At 38.0% G+C, this 21225-nt stretch overlaps 2 protein-coding genes across 2 annotated transcripts; both read left to right on the forward strand.

Annotated features, from left to right (window-relative positions):
• Positions 1–541: 541 nt before the first annotated feature.
• Positions 542–8975, forward strand: LOC141362836 (apoptosis-associated speck-like protein containing a CARD). Its single transcript, XM_073865093.1, has 5 exons — positions 542–638; positions 1081–1130; positions 8370–8391; positions 8590–8849; positions 8922–8975. Exons 1-5 carry the CDS (start codon positions 542–544, stop codon positions 8973–8975), a joined length of 483 nt encoding a protein of 160 aa, XP_073721194.1.
• On the forward strand, positions 8965–20989 carry LOC141362803 (serine/threonine-protein kinase/endoribonuclease ire-1-like). The gene is made up of 7 exons (XM_073865051.1): positions 8965–9500; positions 9602–9762; positions 9911–10137; positions 12591–12782; positions 17910–18012; positions 18168–18247; positions 19657–20989. Exons 1-7 carry the CDS (start codon positions 8975–8977, stop codon positions 19751–19753), a joined length of 1386 nt encoding a protein of 461 aa, XP_073721152.1. The 5' UTR covers positions 8965–8974; the 3' UTR covers positions 19754–20989.
• The last annotated feature ends 236 nt before the right edge of the window (positions 20990–21225 follow it).

Consider the following 21225-nt stretch of genomic DNA (forward strand, 5'->3'; position numbering starts at 1 on the left):
GAAAAACAAAAATAGAAATCATGGTTGTTTAAAATGCTTTTCAAATGTTGTAATTCTTAACTAAGTGCAACTCCAGCTACAGATAAACTAAAACAAGATAATATCAAAACAAAACATACTGTGACATCTCTTCACAAATCTTGTCATTGCAACCGCCAATAAACACTTATAAACACACAATAAAGACTTTAAAATGATGTGATAAAGCACACGTAGTTAACCAACTAAGACTATAACACTAGTAAGTAAAACAGGGCTAAATGCAAAAACAAGTCTTACCTTTTGTAGTCTTGCAGTTTTCATTCCACAAGTGGCCATATTCAAAAATGCGCGCAAATAATACAATTCACTTCGACTTCGCTACAATTTCCCGGTGAAAGAGAACATGTATATTTATTCACAGAGAACAAATCATATTACTTCTGGAATAATGTATGCAATATGCATGGTGCGAGTGTGGGGGAGAACCGAGTCTGTTTGAATTTTAAAACAAAAAAGGAATTTACTTGCGAAAATAAAGATTACAACAGCAGCGGTCATCATGAGACCTCCTGCAGGGAAAGGTTTGGGAACCCCACTGTTCAACTTCAAGCTGCGCTGCAGGAACGACAGGCTGATGACATCAAAGTACCGCGAGGGTGAGTCGAGAGATCATCGGAAGAGTTTGCTTTCGAACCGCTCTCGCGGCACGTTGATGTCATCTGCTTGTTGGTTCCTATGTTATAGCCTACCCAGTCTCACAAAGTTTCGTGATATAGTCACGTATTTTTTTTATTCTTTTTTCGTGCTATTATCACGAAATTTCGTGTTTTTTCGTAGTCGTATAACAAATTCCTGTTTTCGTGTGATTATCACGTATTGGTTACTCGACTGTTTTTTCCTATTTTTAAACCATTGTCGCTTCGGTTTAGGGTTAGATTTGGTTAGTGCTTGCATTAGAATGTCACTTAATATATTGATCTATACTATTTTTCCTGATTTATTTTTTTATATGTCGCCTGGCGTTAGGGTTAGAGTTGGGTTTGGTTAGGGATGTCATTTTATGTAAATCTAACCCTAAACCGAAGCGACAATGGTAAGAAAATAGGACAAAACAGTCGAGTAACCAATACGTGATAATCACACGAAAACAGGAATTCGTTATACGACAACGAAAAAACACGATATTTCGTGATAATAGCACGAAAAAAGAATAAAAAAAATACGTGACTATATAACGAAATTTCGTGAGACTGGGCTGGTTATAGCATAAAGTCGAACACACGTGTAAATTATCCCTATTAGTGATGTACCAATGTTCAGAATCAGGGTATCTTCCGTCCATTCCATATCCGTTTTAAAATCAAAAACGGAAAACGAAATAAACAAATCGTATTTACATTTATCGTTTCCTTTAATAAAATGAAAAATATTGAAAGCTGCTTTAAAAAGAATGAATTGATAAATTTTTCTATATTTAGTTTTTCAGTCTTACTTCTTTACTAAATTGTAAAAAAATGAAATAAAGAAAATATTAAAATGCTTTATTTTCCAATTTTCAACCAAGGAGCTACCTTTTCTCCCCAGCATTTACAAACGTTACCGCTGGGGGGAGCAAATACACGAAAGTTGCACCTTTAGCAGGGCACGCAGATGTAATCATTAAAATTTTTAATGATCATATGAATTATAATTGTTTGCACACCTTTTAATGGGGGTACAAAAATGCTCTGCAATGAATGTTTGTAGGTTTTGCAGAGAACACAGCATGAAAAGTCACTGCCACATAAATTATGACATCCAATGTGCCAGTGGCTTGGAATTCATGATCAGTATAAAAGATAACCCACCTCATCACCCCCCAAGATCCAGCCATGGACACAATCATCATCAGTAATAACAATTTGCTTTTGCCGGTTGAATGAGTTTCTATGTACTGCATTCATAATAAATCTCCCCTTACATAACATGAAAAAACAATAATGAGCTTAAAAAATAGTCCACAAACTTATCTAATTTATAAATATCTATGATTGGAGTGGCAGCAACGTTTCACGTTTCAACTTTTCACAAAATCTCCAAAACATTGCAGAGCATTTTTGTACGCCCGTGTGGGAAAGGTGTGCAGAAAAAATATAATTCCCAGTTGGTCCCAAATTGCTCATCATGTTAAAGCATTGCTTGGTGGAGCATTGCAAATGTCATGAGTCATGAACCCAGGGAACACAAATATTGATAAAATGCCTTATAATGCACTTTGAGGCGTCTACCAAATGCATAATTGTAAAAGTTTATTAGTCATAGGATTATTAATCATGTTAATGATTAAATCTGCGTGCCATGCTAATAGTCATTGGAAGTCTTCGCTTCCCTCGTCTCAATAAAGGGCCATTCACATTATAACTATAAAAATATTGTTTAAAAAAATATTTTATATTAAAGAGAATAGCAGAGTTCACACCACAACTATAACGACAAAGTTACAATGAACGATATCGTTGGGATCACTTTCTGAGCGATTTTCCTCCAACTGACTAAACGATAAACCATTGACAGCCAATTATATCTATTTGAACTTCAAGTGCACGCGCATTTGAATGACAGATGCCACTATGAAGAAGCTAAGGTCCATTACATAAAATTACATCAGGTATCCAGCACTGATGCAGTTACTGTGAAATTGACTACCTAATGCTTTTTACTTTACTACATTGACTACGCCAAAATGTAAGATATTAGATTAAACAAACTACTATTTACTGTTACGTAAAACGCAGCGTATGGAGGGCATCTGCTGGTTACTCGATGTGTAAACGCAACAAGAACAGTAGCTATACACATTCAATAACATGTAAACAATTGCAAAAGTTTTTATTACACTAAATATGCAATATGCCTTTGAAGGTTAGTGATTTGCATTAATTTGTCGTTATCGTCCGGTGGTGGACGCTAATATATTTATTGTTAAAATTAACGTCTGTTACAATGTGAATATAATTAATGTAGTCCACACAGTCTCAAGGCAAGTCGTGTTATAGTAACAAAATTTTTTATTAATTTATTCGTGAGAACGGCCCTCAAGAATTTTCTTAGTAAAACTGAGAAGCTAACTAGAAAACTGTATCAATTCCTATTTTTCTTTTTTCATTTTATAAATGGAAACGATAAATGAAAATTCGATTTGTTTTTTTCGTTTTTCGTTTTTGATTGTAAAACGGATATGGAATGGACGGAAGATACCCTGATTGTTCAGATATGTTCTACTAAAAATATTTAAAATTATATTTAATGAGCATCATTATAGCCTGTTGATTTCTGGAGTTTTGTCTTCTCTGTGGGTGAACGAGGATAAGCTTTTTTATTGGTTGTTGCGTTAAAATGTACCCAGATACAACAGTGCTATTTTCTGATTGGCTATCGTGTAGCCTCTTTCTTTCTTTTTGATTGGCTGTTAAGCTGCACTCTCGACTGGAACTCCGCTCAGGGGAGACGGCTTCTTGATAGAGCGATGCGGCCAGATAAATTTTGGGCGCTGCGGCATATTAAATATGATTAATAGTTTTTCTGCGTGAGACCGGCCCTCAAAACACTACCGGCCCACCGGGAAAAGTCCCGACTCTCCCGATTGCCACTTCGCTACTGCCCGTGTGGGTCGCTCATACTGGGCTTTTAGTTCACTTATTTTTCGCACCCTTACCTCGGACTGCTGAGGGTAAGTTTCTTAAAAGTGTCTTTGTTTAGTGTCGTAATGGTGTTTAATGTCCCCACTCTTGACAACCGCAACAGCGCGAGCAGATGAGGCTCTCTGTTTCTTCCCTACACACCTGTCTGTGACTGTTCGCGCTGGCGCCGCACTCGAAACCTGTCGTAGGACCCATATAGCACTACTGGGCTGACCATATATGTGTTTGATATAAATAGGATTTTATAATAACGTTAAATAGACCCCTTCAAGGTTTGTAAACATTGAATGACTATCGGGTGCGCGCGCAGCATGGGGTCAAACTGTTCATACCATCCAGGCTTTATAATTTAATCTAACAGGGATGAAAAATGATGACTTACCTCAAATGAAGTGAGCACTACAAACACAAGCCCCTTTGATATTTGCATTGTCCCAGTCTGCACGTTAATTGCTTGCAGCCGCAGATGTTGTATTTTTTTGTTTTTGGGATTCTGCATGAATCGTGGAAAGAAAACTTAAAGGGGACATATTATGCAAATCAGACTTTTTCCATGTTTAAGTGCTATAATTGTGTCCCCAGTGCTTCTATCAACCTAGAAAATGTTAAAAAGATCATCCCAATAACTTAGTTTTGGTAAACCATTTTCTGCAAGCATGTGAAAAATAGGTCATTGTAATTTGGCCCTTATTGTGATGTCAGAATAAGGTAATACCACCCCCTTTATCTGCACTATCCAACCACAGCACAACCATTTAGTAGGGAGAGAAAGAGAGAGATAAAATATTTCACAGCACAATTGAGTTTCAATTGCAACAAACCACCATCATTGTGATCAGTGGTTGCACTTCATCCGCTCATTTGCATTTTAAATGACACACCCAAAACGGCACACTTTTGCTCAGACCTATTTTAGACTTAGTTTTCATCTTAACAAAAATCTCATAATATGTCCCCTTTAACAGAAGACCTTGTGCGATTTTCACAGCCCACGACTTAAGTAGGCATTTTTGACGATACCGAGTAATATGCATCCCAATCTGCTGTAATGACTTTTCTGACCCCAACATGCGCAGTGGAAATCGCCTATGACATGAACCGTGAAGGGGTCTATAGCGTTTGCTATTTATGTATTTTATTGTGTTAAAAGTCTTTGCGGTCTGGAGGGACGCATCTCGCGGTCCGGATTCGGGACCCCTGCCATAGTTAGTTTGTAATGTTGCTATAATAGCATAAATAATACCTGTAAAATGATAAAGCTCAAAGTTTACTGCCAGGTGATATATTTTCTTCAATAGAATTCCTTTTTCAAAGCCTACAGCGAACAGCCGGTTTGGTCTACAGCCCTCTATTTCCTGATTTAATGACGTCAGTTAATCGTTTTTTTGACTAACCTCCACCCACAGGAATATGTCAGTCACCAGCTTTGGCCCAAACCAAGCGTGCCGCACAACTCCTGAAAAGTGAAGCCAAAACGTCTCGATCGTCCCCCAGTGACTGGTCCCAGTAGGTCATAAAGCCCGGCTCCCCATGTTATTCAATGGGACTTGAGACCAACTATTTTTTTTATTACACTTTTTTTCCGAAGCTGGTTTCTGTCATTTAGTGTAGTTTTTATCGCGCTTATGTAAATTCAAATGTTTGTTTTTAAAAAAGTTTGTGTTTAGTTAGTTATTTAATTATATATAAACGGTGGTTTCACGTCATGATTGACAGCTGTGATATCGTGTGATTCTGCGAGAGCGATGGCGGGGTCTTGATTTCGCGGCTTTACTTCCTGCTCACTACTGTGTAGAACTGGTCCCGAAATCTCTACTGCGCAGACTCAAGACCCAAGATGTCAGCAATATCGGAACCATAGACTGTTAAAGCTCACGTAACACACACTGTTTCTGCATTTCTGATATTAATCTGGAGTACCTATGGAGTAGTATGACATCCTTTATATCTCTGAAGAGTCTTTAGTTTAATCAGATTTATAAAAGAAAGATTAGCTTTACCGAATCTTTCCGATAACGTACGAAAAAATGCAGAAGGAGGAGTTATAACACGGGAGGAGCGAGTACGAGTCATACAACACTATACAACACTGTTTTAACTTATGATTCACTACATGTTCGTGTCATTTATATAATATACACGCGTCTATTTCCAACATAAGACAGAAGTCTTACTTACCACGTGTAACTCGTCATGACCCGGTTCTGAAAATCCACCGCATCAAACACACACGCAAAACTCCGCTGCTACCCGGAATAATGAACTATATCCATTGTTTCCATAAGGCTGGATGTCTTCTCCTTACATCCAAAAACACACTTCTTGTTGTGCCATTGTTGACTTTTGAAATTAAACAAGGCTGAGTGGCGTGATAAGCTGTTAGCAAGCTCTAGCGTCTCCCGCTGACTGACGGCGAACTTGTACGAACCCTGGCGAAGTGCATTCGGCACAGAAATACTCTGAAACACGCCCAACTGCATTTTTGACACTTTGCCTACGTTTAGCATGAGGAAACAACTCTATAACTGTGTTAATAAGTCAGAATGCTTGAAATACCATTAAACCCCCCCCTTTAAAAAAGATGGACGATGCTTGTTCGCTCTCTTCCAATGGTGAGAAGTAAAGCCGTCAGTGTCCCGATATGGCGTATATCACACGATATCACAGCTGTCAATCATGATGTGACACCACCGTTTTTATATCATTAAATAACTAACTAAACACAAACTTGTTTTAAAATCAAACTTTTGAAATTTACATAAGCGTGATAAAAATTACAGTAAATGACAGAAACCAGCTTCGGAACAAGATAATTGAAGTGTAATTACATTTTTTAGTTGGTCTCAAGTCCCATTGAATAACATGGGGAGGCGGGGTTTATGACCTATACAGGGACTAGTCACTAGGGGGGCGATTGAGACGTTTTGGCTTCACTTTTCACCAATGGAAAAGAACGGACAGGCGTCGTCCTCCTTTTTTTACAGTCTATGGCTCAAACGGCTCTGCTAAGCTGCTATTGAATCACAACACACTAAACAAACTACACAATCAAAACTCGATACGTATTTCTGAAGGAGGGACTTCATAGAACAAGGAAGACAACAGCCTGTTTTGAGGACAGTGAAAAAAGTAAATTGTGTGAAAAATACCGCGTTATTTTACACGTGAAACATGAACACGTGTTATATTGCTCACTATAAACACAATCAAAGCTACAAAAACACAGAAAGAACGGGAGCTTTTAGTTGTACCTTATCGCTAATACGTGTTTCCCGAAACATTCTTAGTTACGTGTTACAAAATAAAACGTAGCGCTTTTCTAAGCAGATTTAAAAGAGGAATTATATTTTATGGCGTAACAGCATTATTGGGAGTATTTCGACTCGCCTGAAAAGTCCGCTCCCCTTCTCACTCTCATAATGGGAGAGGGAGGGTGTTACTGCGCCGAGTCGAAGTACTCCCAAAAGTGCTATTACGCCATAAAATATAGTTCTTCTTTTAAATCCGCTTAGAAAAGCTCTATGTTTTATTTTGTACCACCAAACTTGCTCGTATAACTACTCGTCTTAAATAGGAAAAACGTTGATGTGTTTGGTCACTTCTAACTTTATCTCTAAATGGTACCATTGAATGAATGGGGCTAAGCTAAATGCTATCGAAGTGTCGCAGCGCGCTCCAGCGCTTACGTGCACGCACACAGATGATAGAGGGATGTATCAACAATTCTTAGTTAAGGTAATAACATATTTTAATATTAAAAATGAGTAGACTATTCCTTTAAGAAACTATTTAAAAATTATATTTTGGGTGGAGGAGTTGGTGAAACTATGGCAGCTATACAGCGAATCTCACTATTTCATTTGTGCATTTCATATCCGTTAAATCTTAGTCTACCGGCTAGTATTTTAGCTGCATAAATAAATCGACAAAAGGACACATTTTTGCTCACGCCTACAAAGGGGAAATTAAAGATTTTATAAGTAATTATTATCTATGTGTTATTATGAGCTAAAACTTTACATATGTACTCTGGGGAAACCACAGATTTATTTGAAGTCTTGTGAAATGTCCCCTTTAAAAAAGCAACTTTATAATAGGACTGGGACGATTCACTAATCTGACGATTCAATACTATCCCGATACTTGTACACCGATTCAATACATATTACGTTAATTGCATGTTGCGATTATGTGGCTATTGGGATTTTTCTTTTTTGCTAAATAAATACTAGACAATGGAAAATTTTTGATCAAACCCTTAAATAAATGAGTATATGAGTTTCAATTTTTATTTCAGGAGCATACACATACATAGTGCATACTTTGAACCATAAAACTTTCATGTACGAAAACCATGAACTTAAAAGTAATATTCAAGTGTCCAACTAAATGAGTAGAAGCAATACTCTCTGAAATAAACTATGTTAATCATCTGTTCCAATAAATAAAAAGTTTCTGAACAATTGATTTAAAATTGAACGGCAAAACTCTAGACAAATTAAATGTGCTACAAACTTAAAACTAAACTAACTAAACTAATATATATATCTTGATTCTAAGGTTAAACAATAAATTTTGTTTGTTTGTTTGTTTTAAAAAGAATCCCGCTAGTTTGGTGAATCGTTTTTTTTTCTCCCACCCCTATTTTATAAATACACATATGTAAAAAATTAAGTGTCATTTTCACTTGATGTTTTACAGGACTAAGCAAAAACAATGGAAAAACAGGGTAAGTTTTACCCTTTGTATTTACTTAAACATTCAACATACTGTTTTTTGTAATTAATTAAATTGGACAATATTTTCATGCCTGAATTTAATTGACTTTGTTATACAGGTTACCGTAAAATTTTTTGAAATGCATTGACATAGACAACCTGTCGAGTTTTCTATTTATTAAATTAAATTTCTGATCTTGTTTTCTCAGATTTTGTACACAACCACCATGCAGCTCTTGTCAGTCGAGTTACTTCTGTGTTGCCCATCGCTTATAAGCTGTTTCAAAGAAACATGCTTTCCCAGGAGGTGTACTCAGAGATCAAAGCCAAACGTAAAAATCAAGACAAAATGAAACTGCTCTTGGCTGCTGTGACATCTGGAGGACCTGAAGTAAAATCATACTTTTTCAATGTGCTGGATTATTATGAGCCTTTCCTCGTGAAAGACCTCGAAGGTGAGTGTGGAAAAGTAATAAAAAATAATTTGATTATTATTTGGAACACAGTTTCTAAAATCTTTTCTGTTGGTGTGGAATTTTAGAACCCTACTTGGGATTCTTCCCACAATCAAAACGCAAAAAAGGACATCAGCTAATGAAAATCTGCCTATCCGAAGTTGATCTTCGCATATGGAACCAATCCTCTAAAGTGCACAGAAGTAAATTAGAGGAGTTCTTTAGAGAACAAAACCACCAAATAAAAGGCAATATCTACTTTTGTAGAGATGCAAAATACATCATTGGCTCAGGAAGTGGTGGAATACATGTCTATCTTGGCCTAAAAAAAGACGGTACTGAAGTAGCCATCAAACGAATACTTAAGAATCCAACGAACGACAAAGACTTTGAAAATGAACTGAAACATTTACAAGATTTAAAGCTTGAGAGCAAAAACATAGTCAGATATGTAGACTTTGAACAGGATGAGGATTTTTATTATCTTGCACTACAGCTTTGTGAATATGATTTAGAGGGCTACATGGATGAGCTGCGTAAAGAAGAAGCTGAAAACAAAGTCACTGCTTTGAAGAAAGTAGTGAAGGAGGTGCTTCTTGGCCTTCAGGTTCTTCACCGTGCTAAAGTGATACATCGAGATATAAAACCTAAAAATGTTTTGATAGGTATAAAAACTAGATTTAATAATCGTTTTCTTTGTTTTCTTTTTCTGTTTGCACTTTATTGGTATGATATATATGTTAAAACTCTAACATATAATTTAAAGATTCAGAAAAAAATGCAAGAATGGCTGACTTTGGCTTAAGCCGCAGACTGGAGGATGGCAGCACCGTGTACACTGTGAGAGCTGGTACCAAATGCTGGGAGGCAGTGGAGACCCTTGATCAAACTGAAAGAACTGGATACAAAACGAGCTCAGATGTCCAGGTTTGTCAATAGCTTTGGATAAAAGTTTCTTCTCACATGTTAATGTAAACTCTAAAACTCTTTCTGTACATTGTAAGTACAATAATGTACAGTGACAGCCACAATGTGTGCGAATGTCAGATCAGCGTGTTTTTGTAATTTATTCTAGGTGGCTGGAATGTTAGTGTACTACATCCTCTCTGATGGGAAACATCCTTTTGAAGGAAATAACCTTTGGGACCAAGAGGGTAAAATTAGGGAAGGGAATTACTCTCTTGATGAAGTTGATGATGTAGTGGCAAAAGATCTCATTGAGAGAATGATCAGCAAAGTCCCAGAAGAGAGACCGACTGTTGATGAAGCCCTAAATCACCCTTATTTCTGGGATGATGCCAGGTAAATGATGAATGATGCCTTACTGAAGTTTCAGTAATCTTTCTGTCCATTTCACACATGTTGAATCAAAAACTGAGATGGCAGGCCAGAGCTCAACATTTTTGTGATGAAATATGCAATTTCTGAATGCAGAACTGTTCAGTTAAAACACCTGCAAGACCTGAAAGAGATCAAGCCTTAGCCAAGAAAAAGTAACGCAAAAGCAACGTAAGTAATGTAAGCATTACTTTCCATGATAAGTAACTAAGTAACGCAAGTAGTTACTTTTTTGGGAGTAACTTAATATTTTAATGCATTACTTTTAAAAGTAACTTTCCCCAACACTGATGATGAATTAAATTAAATTAGAATGAAAAGTTAAAATTAGTGCTGCCCTCGACGAAAGATTTTCCAGATTTACACTAGTAGTCGTTAATTTAGTCGATAGTTTATGATATTAATTTATTAATATATATATATGGTGGAGGGGGCATCTGATAATGGTTTGAGTTTCATGGAAAAGTAAGAACTTTATGGGCCCTATTTTAACGATCTGAAACGCAAGTGTGAAGCGCAAAGCACAAGTGACTTTGTGGGCGGATCTTGGGCGCTGTTCTTTCATAACTAGAACTATAGCTTCATCTAGTGGACATTTATCAATTAGCAATGTAATAAGAAAACACAACACACATTAATAACATATAAAGCAGAAAACCAAAACACTAAAATAAAAACAGTGATTTACCCTTTATCACTTTCTCCTCGGATCTTAGTCTTATAAAAGCCTATAAGAAAGGAACCAGAGTTTGTCTGCATTGTCAGGAAACTCTGTGTCCTGCTCGCAGTTAAGCTGATGCACGTGGCACGCGCTTTTAAGAATATCCGCACTGATGGCCTTGAGGAGATGGAGATGCAGATGCTTGGCAGATCTAGCAAGCTTATAACGGTCCTCACAGTCCTTTGCTTTTTGGACATCACGTACACAGTTCCACACTAACAAACACTTGAATATGTGACTGATAATGGCGCACGTCAGTTAACGTTAGCACTAGCGGGCATGGGTAACATTGTATCATACTTCTTATATTTCAAAAATGATAAGCTATATTTTTAAGGTTGAAAGAATAAAACATTAATGTTTGCCTGCAAAGTATGAACTTCAACTCTCTAGAAAGGATCACTCCACCTGCTACCCACTCTCACAAAGTTTCGTGATATAGTCAAATTTTTTTAAAATTCTTTTTTCATGCTATTTTCACGAAATTTCGTGTTTTTTCGTGATCGTATAACGAATTTCTGTTTTCGTGTGATTATCACGTATTGGTTACTCGACTGTTTTGTCCTATTTTTAAACCATTGTCGCTTCGGTTTAGGGTTAGATTTGGTGCTTGCATTAGAATGTCACTTTATATATTGATCTATACTATTTTTTCTGATTATTTTTTTTTTATATGTCGCCTGGCGTTGGTTAGAGTTGGGTTTGGTTAGGGATGTCATTTTATGTAAATCTAACCCTAAACCGAAGCGACAATGGTAAGAAAATAGGACAAAACAGTTGAGTAACCAATACGTGATAATCACACGAAAACAGGAATTCGTTATACGATCACGAAAAAACACGAAATTTTGTGATAACAGCAAGAAAAAGAATAAAAAAAATACGTGAACGAAATTTCGTGAGACTGGGCTGCCACCTCACATCTCTGTCAATCAAGGACTGTTTTTTTTTTCTACGACTAATCAACTCATTAAAATTTATTCGAACAAGCCTCTCCTGTTCGACTAATGATTAGTCGACTATTAGGGGGCAGCCCTAATTAAAATAGTAGAAAATGTGAATAAAATAAACAGTCGTGAATTGATTTTACACAGGAGAATGCTGTCACCAGGAGGTAAGTTCTCATGTAGGAAATAGTAATTTCAACCCAATAACTAAAATATAAATATTTAATATATAACCCCTTTGAAATGATTATTTATGCTGTTACTAAAATAACTTGGTTTTACTTTTTGTTCAATTGTGGAATAAATTTTAAGAAAATATTTCTGCCACTTGCATGATTTGTGTGACCTTCTGCTTAATCTTCCACTTCAAATTTCTTCTTTCTTGCTCAGATTGTTTCTTCAGTTTTATCCAATTCTGTCCATGGGTTTTTACTCAGACATAAGCAACTCCTTTGCTTTTCTTTAAAACTGTCTGGATCTTGTATTTGACTTCTGGCTCTTCATCTTGGCATCTTTCCTGAAGGAACAGGTTTTTCAAAATTATATTTCTATCATGACTTACTTGAAGACATAAAATAGCTTTTCAAGAAAAACCGACTAAGTTGTAAGCTTTCAAATCTAATATGGCAACAGTAGACGGTACTGTTTCAGATCGTTTTTTTATGACTTTAGAAGACTGTAAATAATACCAGCACAATAACAAAACATTTCTTACCTACTTTTTGTCTGCACAATTGTATTTCATTCAGGAAGGATGCAGTTCTTAGGAAACTGGGTGATATAAGAGAAGTTCAATACTATATGGACTTGGAGACACTTCACAACCTCCACCAAGAAATGAAGAACAGTGATGGAAAAGAGCCAACAGTAGATCAGATCATTGACAGGTTGATAACATCCAAGCCAAAAAGCACACCTAAGAGGAAGCTACTTGATTTAAGGTAACTTAACCCTCAAACGCTCCTCGTTTTCTTTTTACACTTCTGGCCCTTGGGGTCTTTATGACCCCAAAATTGAAAGCATAATTGTAAGAAAAATATACATTTTCAATAATACAAATAATATTTTTTTGGTTTTGTTGTTTACTTTATACAATAAAGCTGTGTTTTGAGAGATTTGAAGTACTTATGTACCTGTTTACCACTAAATTCCTCAACTACACCATTGGCTTGCCTGAAAAATATAGATTTTTTTAATGAAAATTCACATAAATTATGATCTAAATTTGATTTAAATAGTTTTTAGATATTGATCTAGGTGTTAGGTGTTGAATTCAGCCATCGGTTTTTAGAAAAAAACGTAAAAGAATTACTGTTTAGGAATTAAATCATTTTGATCAGCAGATACCCATAGAGACCCATTCATTTTACTGGATGTGGCCAACTGCTCAAATCACTACTTTAGTGATACATTTTTTGAATTTATGTTTATATAGACATTAGAAACGACATTAAAAATAAATATTATTTCAAATAGAAATGTTTTAATAAAACTTTTTATAGTTTTATAGTTTCACGCATGTCTGGATACCTTTGGCGAAAAGAAAGGCAATGGTATTAGACCACCAACTGGTCCAAACAGGAGACAGCGGCAGATTAAAGAATTACGGGAACAACTGAGAGTACTCAAGAAAAGATGGCAGAAGACAAATGATGAGGAAAAAACAGCACTGAACCAGATACAGGTGGAAGTGCGGAAAAACTTAATTCTTCTCCGAAAAGCAGAATCTCTCCGGAAGAAGCAGAGAGAAAAGCGTTGTAAGAGGAAAGCTTTTTTTAACAACCCCTTCCAGTTTACATCTAACATTCTAGGAAAGCCTAAGAATGGGCAGCTAAGGTGTTCCAAAGAGGAGGTGGAGAAGAGTGTGGCGGCAGCACACAGCGACCCCGGTAGAGACATCCCATTGGGGGAATGCCCGTTCCAGCTGTCAAGGCCCATACCACACTTTCCATTTAGTATGGCAGACTTCACTATGGACGAAGTGAGGTCAGTTGTTAAAAAAGCTCGTGCAGGATCCGCTCCAGGACCATCGGGCACAACGTATAAGATTTATAAAAACTGTCCACTGCTACTGAAGAGGTTAGCCAAGCTCTTACGAACGCTCTGGAAAAAAAGGCAGGAACCTAAGCTCTGGACACTCGCTGAGGGCTGCTTCGTGCCTAAAGGACAGAACTCTACAGGACTCGAAGAATTTAGAGAGATCTCCCTATTGGACGTAGAGGGGAAAATATTCTGGTCCATTGTTGCTAAAAGGCTTACATCGTATCTGCTCAACAACGAGTACATCGACCCTAGTGTCCAAAAAGGAGGAGTTTCAGGATACTCTGGATGCCTGGAACATACAGCAGTGATCAGCCAGATCATCAAAGAAGCAAAGAGAAATAAAAACACACTTGCTGTTGTCTGGCTACATCTGGCTAAAGCCTACCCAAGCGTACCTCATCAGCTGATACAAAGGGCTTTGGAACACTACCAAGTACCAACAGAGGTTGTTAAGCTGGTGATGTCACACATGGGCTCACTAAAAATGAGGTTTACAGTGGGAGACTTTACCACCAAATGGCAAAGGCTGGAGAAGGGAATCATGGCGGGATCTCAGTGGTCCTGTTCGTGGCTGCTATGAATCTTCTTCTGAATGCAGGAGAAACGCAGTGTAGAGGCCCTAGAGCAGAAGACGGCACAAGACATCCTGCCTGTCGGGCTTTTATGGACGATGTGACTGTGATGACCCAGGCAGTTCAGGGAACACAGTGGATCCTGTGTGCACTGGAGAAGATGGCGACATGGGCACGGATGCAATTTAAACCAGAGAAATCCAGGAGCCTTAGTATCCACAAAGGAAAGTTGACCAGAAACACCTTCAGAATCCAAGGCTCAGAGATCCCAGCAATCCAAGACCAAGGAATTCGATGCCTTGGGAAAAACTATGACTACTCCCTGAAGGATACCAGCAACCTCAAAGACACCAAAGTTCAACTAAACATCTGGCTTAAGGCAATTGACACCAGCCAGTTGTTGGGGAGGTTCAAGGTATGGTGCTTTCAGTACGGGATTATACCCAGACTGCAGTGGCCCTTCCTGCTTTATGACTTTCCTATGACACAAGTGGAAGCAATGGAGAGGATGTGCAGCAAGTTTGTGCGGAAATGGCTGGGTGTTCCCCCTTCCTTCAGCTCAGTAAACTTATACAGCAAGACCTCCAAACTCTGTTTGCCTGTTTCATCAGTAGCTGAAGAATATAAGGTCACCAAGGCAAGAGCAGTCAGCACTCTACTTTTGTCCAAGGATAGGAAAGTCCAGCACGCTAGCAAGTTCATCAAGTGCGGCAGGAAATGGAAGCCCCAAGAAGCGGTGTCAGAAGCTGAAGCACACTGGAGACATCAGGAGATTGTCGGAGTGGTCTGCCAGGGCCGCATGGGACTTGGACACTACAGTACCAAGAGGTGGAGCAAGGCCAACACCAAAGGCAAGAGAGAGCTTGTGGCGCAGAGGGTCCGAGAAGCAGAAGAAGAACACCGCCGTGTGAAAGCGGTAGGGCTGGCCTCGCAAGGGCAGTGGATGCAGTGGGATCAGGCTCTTGAGCGATCACTGTCCTGGAAAGAGCTCTGGGAAATCGACCAAGGCAAGTTGGCTTTCTTGCTACGTGCTGTAGCCGACCTCTTGCCAACCCCAAGCAATTTAAAGATCTGGGGCAAGGAAGAAGATCCATCGTGCAAGAACTGTGGAGCAGGGCTTTGCACGCTGAATCATATCTTGACGGCATGCCCCAAATCATTGGGAGACGGCCGATACAGGTGGAGACATGACAAGGTCCTGACAGAAGTTGCCAAATGGGTGGATCTGCAAAGGGTCAAAGCCAACAGCAACCTGGCATCACAGTCTCCAGAATTTATTGATTTCCAGCGTGAAGGCAACCATACTCCCACGGTAAAGGCAACTGCCAAACACCCGCCATCCATTCTACAGCGTGCTTCTGACTGGGAGATGCAAGTGGACCTGGGGAGCAGGTTGGTCTTTCCACAAGACATTGCAGTGACCTCACTCCGTCCGGATCTGGTCCTGATTTCCAGGAATATCAAGACCATCTTCGTAGCGGAACTCACGGTGCCGTGGGAGGACAGGCTAGCTATCTCACATCAACTTAAGAAGGACAAGTACCAGGACTTGATTGATGAGGCTTTTACCAAAGGTTGGCACGCTAACATGTTTCCCATCGAAGTCGGCTGTCGCGGTTTCCCAACAACATCTTTGCGCTATTTCCTGCAGAAAGTTGGCCTGGATCCAAGACATCTGAAAAAAGCCACTAGGGAGATAGCCTTAGCAGCCGAGACAAGCTCAAGATGGCTGTGGCTGAAGAGAGCCCAGAGTTGGAACCCCTCTGCAGGCAAAGGCTAAAAGCTCTTTGCTGCCCCACTCAGGTGAAGCGTACAGGCTAAGGGGCAAAACGCTAGTGAACCTGAGACACCTGCTGACGATGCAGAGGGTTTCCAACAATGTGGATGCTCCACTTCTCATCGTGGAACGATATTCCATATCCAAGTAGCTCTTGCAATTCCTGCTTGTAGCAAAGCATCATGGATGTTTATCTCACCGAAATGTCTGTTTTTACAAAATGACACAGAAATTTGACTAAGTGTGTGTGCGCGCGTGTGTGCGCGCGCACATGGGCGTGCACACGTGTGTGTGTGTGTGTGTGTGTGTGTGTGTGCATGGGCGTGCACAGCACACGTGTGTGTGTGAGAGGCATAGAGAGAGAGAGAGAGAGCATGCGTTGGTCTGTGTTTGTGTGTGTGAGAGAGAGTGTATATGTGCGTGCATTAGGTAACACCCCTTTATATCTTTTTTCTGCATCTGTGGCTGATTTTATTTGCCAAATTCTTAAAAATTCTCTCTGTGGCAGTCATGCGCGCGCGCTTGTGTGTGTGTGTGCGTGCGTGTGTTTGTGAGTGTACATGCGCGTGCATAACCCCTTTATATCTTATTTTCTGCATTTGTGACTGATTTTATTTATCAAATTCCACACAAATGCTCTCTGTCATACCTGTGTGTTTGTGTGTGTGTGTGTTTGTATGTGTTTGTGTGAGCCAGGACTTCATTTCTTTGTCAAAATTTTCAGATTTATGCTGGATTTATTGATATTTATTTTTTGACAAATGGAGAAAAATTAAATTTTTTTGCATTTTCAATTCACTTTCAAGGACAGATTAAAGGTGCAGTGTGTAAATTTTAGCGGCATCTAGTGGTGAGGTTGCGAATTGCAACCAACGCTCAGTCCACCATTTAGCGAAACGCATAGAGAAGCTACGGTAGCCGCCACAGGACAAACATATCATTGTTGGAGACAAATTAGTAAAAAAAGTTTGTCCGTTAAGGGCTGTTGTAGAAACATGGCGGCACAAAATGGCGACTTCCATGTAAGGGGACCCGCAGTGTATGTAGATAAAAACATCTTATTCTAAGAAAATAAAAACAGAATGGTTTATTATGAAAGGTCTTTATACACCACTGGTAATATAGTTTTGTATATTATATTGCATTTCTGTTCCTTCTAAAAGTTACACACTGCACCTTTAATGAATTTTTTTACATACCTTTAGAACAACCGAATCAAGCCCAGTGTTTTTGTGTATGTAAAGATAGATTATTTAGAAAAAGTTACAAAGTTTTATATCTCTGAGATGAAGGGAACCTTTTTTTTAATAATGAAATGTCATTTGGGGTCATATAGACCCCAAGAACTGATTGAGGGTTAAGAACTCCTATCATTTGGTTAACAGTAGTAGTGGTTAACAGTCATATCTGGAGTTCAGGTGGCCAAAATGACTATTATAAACTAAGTTTAGTAAAGTAAGCCAGGCAGGAATATGGAGCTTGTAACTAAAGTAACAGAAATTATGACCAGTTTCATGACCTCACATTTATTATACATTTTAAACCTGTATATTCCTATACAGTAATTTGTTATTTTAAATCGTGTTACTGTATTTAATGTATGTTATGTGGGCCTTAAAGTGCACTAAACAGACTCCCCTGTTTTGTTGCTACATTAACTTGCCTTTTCTCTTTAGGAAAACCTTAACTGAAATAGTTGGTGATAATTTTGCAAAAGTTGTGAACCTGTGCGACACTGTAAAGAAGTACAATGAAAGCTTTTCTACCTGGAAAGCAAAGGTGAGGAAACGCATCGAATGGCATGCCATGCCAGAACAATGGGCAATGGGTTTTTCTCACCCCATTAAGCCGTTGTTTATGAAGTTATTGCCTTTAACACTATGTTCATATCTTAAAATGACTGATGGTGCATTGATGGTTATGTACATTTGTAGCTTCCAGGTAATGAAGAAATACCTTTCCCGGATGACTTACTGGGCCTGCTACGTTTTATGCGCAACAAACTGGTGCATGAGTAAGTGAAGCATGCGGTCTAACATCTGAATATAGATCTCTATTATCCAGTCAGTTTAATCTGTTTTAAAGGGGACCTATTACAACAATTTTTACAAGATGTAATGTAAGTCTCAGGTGTCCACAAAATTTGTCTGAAATTTTTATCTCAAAACACAACCACATTTACACATTTTCTAGCTGGGAACAAAAGCATGTTGTTTTTGTGTGTATATAAATGCAAATGAGATGCTGCTCTCTGCCCACTTTCCAGATGAGGATGCTGCCTTTCCAGAAATCTTTTGAAAACTTAAGCTTTAAACCATGAAATGGTTTCATTGGATATTATGTAAAAAGTGAAAGTTGGATATAATTAAACAAATTACTTCAAAAAGTTGAAAATGTTTACCAATGAAATGTAATTCTTTAGGTGAATCCAACTTTCACTTTTCACTGTTTACAGAATTACAGTTCTTGAAGTGTTTTTGCATAACAAAAACTTGTCCTTCTGAGACGTGACTTCTTTTTTCTTATACATATTGGCATGTAACCTTAGGCTGTTTACACTTGGCATTAACATGTGTTTTCGTCGATCGGATCACAAGTGGACGACGTTAATGCCAGGTGTAAACGGTGTTCAAAACGTTTTGAGCTCGTCCACTTTCAACCACATCTAGAGGTGGTCGAAACCACTTTCGATCGGATCGCTTTGGAGCTGCGGAACGCACATGTGGTTGAATGCGTTTGAACAGCCACACGCGACCGCCTTCTCTCCGCCCATTTATCTAATCTGAGGTATTAAACACAAGTTTTACGTCTTTTTTGACTTCTGCCGTGAACATACGGTGAACAGCGCTATTTTTAGCCTTTCATTGATAAAACTAAGCGGCTGATCTCCGTAGTTTCGTTTTGAAAGCGTGTGAAAGTTGCGGGATCCTATTTCATCAATTGCGCTGAAAATTCAAAGAAAGCTCTTACATACTCATGTACAAAACACTGTGCAGCATGTTTACTTGCTAAACAAACAGTGCACTCCGACATAATATTAGTTTGCATCCATAAAAACTCATAATTACTCCCGCTCGGGTTTGAATGACAGCAGAGAGACTCACCCACCGTCTCACAGACCACCCCCTCATAGTATTCAGCACAGAAGCGGTCGAAAGTGGACAAAAGAGACGGATTTAAATACCAGGTGTAAACGTAATGTGTCTCTCTCGTCCACTTGTGATCCGATCGATGAAAACACATCTTAATACCAAGTGTAAACAGCCCCTATACAGTCAAGAAACAAGCAAATATAGATCCCCCTAATTATTACTTTCTAAGATGAATGATCACTGTAATACTTTTGTAATAATTCTCTAACACTGTAATAATTTTAAGTTGAAGTTAAATTTAATTTCCTTCTTTTGTTATCCTATTCAACAGAAAGGATAAATTCGATGAGATCAACAGGCTTAATCATTTTCCAGATTTCTTCATAAGTTTACACAGGCTGGCGAAAGACCTCAACTGGGATTACTGAAGAGGAAACATAGTGTACATAATGTCTTCGATGAATGCAGATTTTACCAGTTCTGTTTTCTATCTTTGCTTTGACGGGTTTTCTTTAAACCTAAAATTGAAGAAATCAGTTTCTGTAATTGCCCATCTTTTAAGATTCCTGTTTTTGTCCTATTTTCATTTAAGTTTTCAGTTTCTAAATGATCTCAGAACAAGTACTGTATATATTTAGTAGTCTGTCTTGATGTGTTGTCCTCTCATAAAAGAACAAAGCAGGTACACGTCTTCAGATAAAACAGTATGTAGTTTTGACAAGCATTTATTTCTTCAAGTAGTTTAAATTGATGCCGTTGTTATCAATTTAGTCAATTTACTGTAAATAATGTGTGCTGTATCTATTGTTTTATTTTCTGTAAGTATGTATCAATGCAAAACTGATGGTTAAGCGCTATAAAAATTAAAGCACTCTAATTACATTTAAATTAAATATATAAACACCAGAATTGACTACTTGAAAATGAATACATTAATTATTTCTATATGATCGATTGAATGTTTTTTTTATTTAAATTTTTCAGTTAATGTTAGATTCCTTGACATTTACTGCAAGCATTTTATGTCTCAGTCTGATATATATGGGACAAGCTTACCAGCATTAAAACATCAGTCCAGCAGTGAAATAGGGTGGAGGGAACACATACTTTTTCTTGCCACTGTACTTATACTGTCATTTAAATAATTAATTTAGCCTACATGTGTCAAAAGATATATTTTTGCATGTTGTAAGGGTTTTGTTGTGTTCTGTTATGTTTTGTGTGTTGTGCTTTTATTTTGATACCCTGTTCTGTTCTGACTTTTATTTTGATATTCATCTTGCCATGTCACACTTCACATCCCACTTCCTGTTTGTATAGTATATAGCCACTTCAGTTCTGTTCAGTCACTGCCAGTGGTGTAGTGGTGTCTGGAGAAGTGGGTATACTCTTAATTTATGCCCCCAGTAGAAGTGGGTATACCCCATTCCATCAAATAAAGAGGTGGGTATACTCCGTATACCTGCATATACCCTGCACTACACCACTGGTCACTGCTGATTATTACTTAGTATCTCCAGCCTGTTTACATTGCCGGTTACCTAGGGATGCTCCGATCAGGATTTTAGCAGGCCGATACCGATCACCGATTTTTCAAACTGATATGCAAGCTCTTTGATGACTGAAACTGTTAACATTTTTTCCAAATAAAGTAATACCACAGATGTTGCCTTTGTTATATTACTTGCAGTAATTAGGTATATTATTGTTTTAATAGAGAATCAAATAAATTAGCACAACTTTTCTTCTTCAAAGAGAAATTTAATTTAAAAAGGCTTACATCTGTTAAAAGTAATGAAAATAAAACACTTCACAGTCTTTATGAATTAAATATACACTCATTTGTATGACATACTACAGTTCTTTAGTGAAGAGCAGAGGGTGATTTTATTGAAAGATG

This window comes from Misgurnus anguillicaudatus, unplaced genomic scaffold (genome assembly GCF_027580225.2).
Source record: "Misgurnus anguillicaudatus unplaced genomic scaffold, ASM2758022v2 HiC_scaffold_29, whole genome shotgun sequence".
Taxonomy (NCBI): domain Eukaryota; kingdom Metazoa; phylum Chordata; class Actinopteri; order Cypriniformes; family Cobitidae; genus Misgurnus; species Misgurnus anguillicaudatus.